Source organism: Gadus chalcogrammus, chromosome 3 (assembly GCF_026213295.1).
Source record: "Gadus chalcogrammus isolate NIFS_2021 chromosome 3, NIFS_Gcha_1.0, whole genome shotgun sequence".
Classification (NCBI taxonomy): Eukaryota; Metazoa; Chordata; class Actinopteri; order Gadiformes; family Gadidae; genus Gadus; species Gadus chalcogrammus.
This window is the reverse complement of record NC_079414.1, coordinates 11,788,567-11,791,066: the sequence shown is the minus strand read 5'-3', so window position 1 is coordinate 11,791,066 and position 2,500 is coordinate 11,788,567. Positions and strand designations below refer to the sequence as shown.

The 2,500-nt window shown below is 47.2% G+C and overlaps 1 protein-coding gene across 1 annotated transcript in view; it reads left to right on the top strand.

Moving 5' to 3' along the window:
* The window catches only part of ndst3 (N-deacetylase/N-sulfotransferase (heparan glucosaminyl) 3), a 56,407-nt gene that overhangs the window by 14,088 nt on the left and 39,819 nt on the right, over positions 1 to 2,500 (top strand). The window contains exon 2 of the mRNA XM_056587376.1: positions 2,350 to 2,437. Within this exon, the coding sequence (XP_056443351.1) occupies positions 2,350 to 2,437 (88 nt within the window). The remainder of the gene's footprint in view (positions 1 to 2,349; positions 2,438 to 2,500) is intronic.

Genomic DNA, 2,500 nt, shown 5'->3' with positions numbered 1-2,500 from the left:
GTGCCAGCAGTGTGAAGAAACTGCTGTAGAGACCGAGCAGCACTTCCTCCTACACTTCCCCAAATTCAAAAATGTCCGCAAAATATATTTTAGCAAATTTGGCCAAAAACACCCACATTTTATAAACTCCCATGTAGAACAAATACAAATATTAATGGTAGAGAGAAAAGAGAGCTCCGTCCTCGCAGGACAGTTTATTTCAGCTTGCCTCAACATGACATAATGACATTCTACACCAGGCCTCACTGTTTTATTTTGTTTTACTTTAAAGATTATTCGTAACCTATAATGTTTTTTATTACATTAATGTATTTTATTCTTTTTACTATTATTTCTATCTCTACATATGTACATCTGTATGTTATGTTATATTGTTACAGGTTGTTATATGTACATAATATTGTTCTGACATTCTCTACTGTTATTATCCGTAATATTTGTAATACTGTAATGCTTTGGCAACACTGTTTGGTTTACCACAATAATCATGGCAATAAAGCTTTTTTTTTTAATTTTAATCTGAGTGAGAGAGAGAGAGAGAGAGAGAGAGAGAGAGAGAGAGAGAGAGAGAGAGAGAGAGAGAGAGAGAGAGAGAGAGAGAGAGAGAGAGAGAGATGAGAGAGGAGAGAGATGAGAGAGAGAGAGAGAGAGAGAGAGAGAGAGGGAATGAGGAGAAGAGGGAATGATGAGAAGAGGGAGCGAGGGAGGTAGGGAGAGGTGTCTGATGCAGAAGCTGAATGAGCAGTAGGCACAGGAGGAGCCGTTGCAGGAGGAAGAGGAGGTGTGAGGAGCAGGAAGCTGCATGTGAGCAGAGGTTATTAGCTCCCGTCTCCAGAGTCGTCCAATTCACCGACCTTCATTAACTCTCGCGACCGCTCTCTCTGTGTTGGAGCGCACGTGTGCCCATGTGCACGTGTGCGCCTTCGACCATGGCATGTGTGTGTGTGTGTGTATGTGTGTGTGTGTGTGTGTGTGTGTGTGTGTGTGTGTTTGTGTGTGCGGGTTAACACTCATTACAGAGGTTTTGTTTAAAGGCCATCCAGCTAATGAAGTCATTAAATAAGGAGCGAGCATCCTGATTCCATCCAGAGGAGTGGAGGAGAGAAGGAGAGAGGGGGAGGAGGGGCGGAAGGGAGGAGGGTGGAGGAGGGAGAGGGGGAGGGAGAGGGAGAGGAGGGGAGGATGAGGAGGAAAAGAGGAGGGTGGAGGAGAAGAGGAGGAGGGGATGGGGAAGATGAGGAGGGTGGAGGTGGGTGTAAAGGGCTGGAGGAGGGGAGGAGGGGATGGGGAGGAGGGAGGAGGGGGGGATGACGGGAAGGGGAGAGGGGGAGGGGGATGAGGGGGGAAAAGATGCGGGGAGAGAGAGAGGGGGGGAGGAGGAAGAAGAAGGAGGGGAGAGAGAGAGAGGGGGAGGAGGAGGGGGGAAGAGAGGAGGGGAGAGAGGGGGAGAGGAGGGAAGGGCTTAGAGGATCAACAAGCGTGTTGTTTAAATGCACAGCAACAATCCATATCCCATCCACTCTCAAGTTTCCATCTGTGACTGTGTGTGCGTGTGTGTGTGTGTGATTCCATGTGTGTGTACACTGGGGATGGCCATTTGGTATAGCACGACTGTGTCCTTGTCTCAATCCACCCATGTTTAATACACACACACACACACACACACACACACACACACACACACACACACACACACACACACACACACACACACACACACACACACACACATACTACTTACATCATCCTTCACCTGTAGCACAATCACACACACACACACACACACACACACACACACACACACACACACACACACACACACACACACACGCCCTGTCAGTTTGTGAGTAGTTTCATGTTTTATAATGGAACTCCCTGCTGCATTATACTATCTCTTTAGTCCCCACAATACAGCTCAATTTAACCGTCCAACTGTCCATCTGTGAGTTTTTCCAAATGTCTGCTTTTGATCTCATGGCCAATCGGTCCCTCTGAATTACCGAATTGATTGTCTTTCTCTTTTTGTCTGGCTATCTTTCTGCTTGCTTTTCTAACTTTCTAGCTGTCTTCCTGTCTTTATGTCTGCCCCTCCTACCCTTCTCTCCCTCCTCTCCTTTCTATCTTTCTGTCCGTACCTTCCGTATAGCTGTCTCACAGTCTTACTATGTGTCTGTTTAAATGTCCAACTTCTGTCTCACAGTATTTCTGTCTGTCGGCTTGTCTGTCTGTCTCACAGTCAGTCTGTCTGTCCGTCTAACTGTCAGGCTTTTTGTCAGCCTGTCTGTCAGCATGTCTGTCTAACAGTCAGTCTGTATGTGTGTCTAACTCTCACTCTGTCTGTCTCCCTAGAAACTGCTGGAAACTCAGAAACAATTGCGTTCCCAGATCTCCAACTTCACCTTCAACCTGGGCTTCTCTGGGAAGTTCTACCACACAGGTACGTGTGTGTGTGTATCTTACCAGGCGGCATTGGTATGGGTCGTGGATGACTCATTGTCGC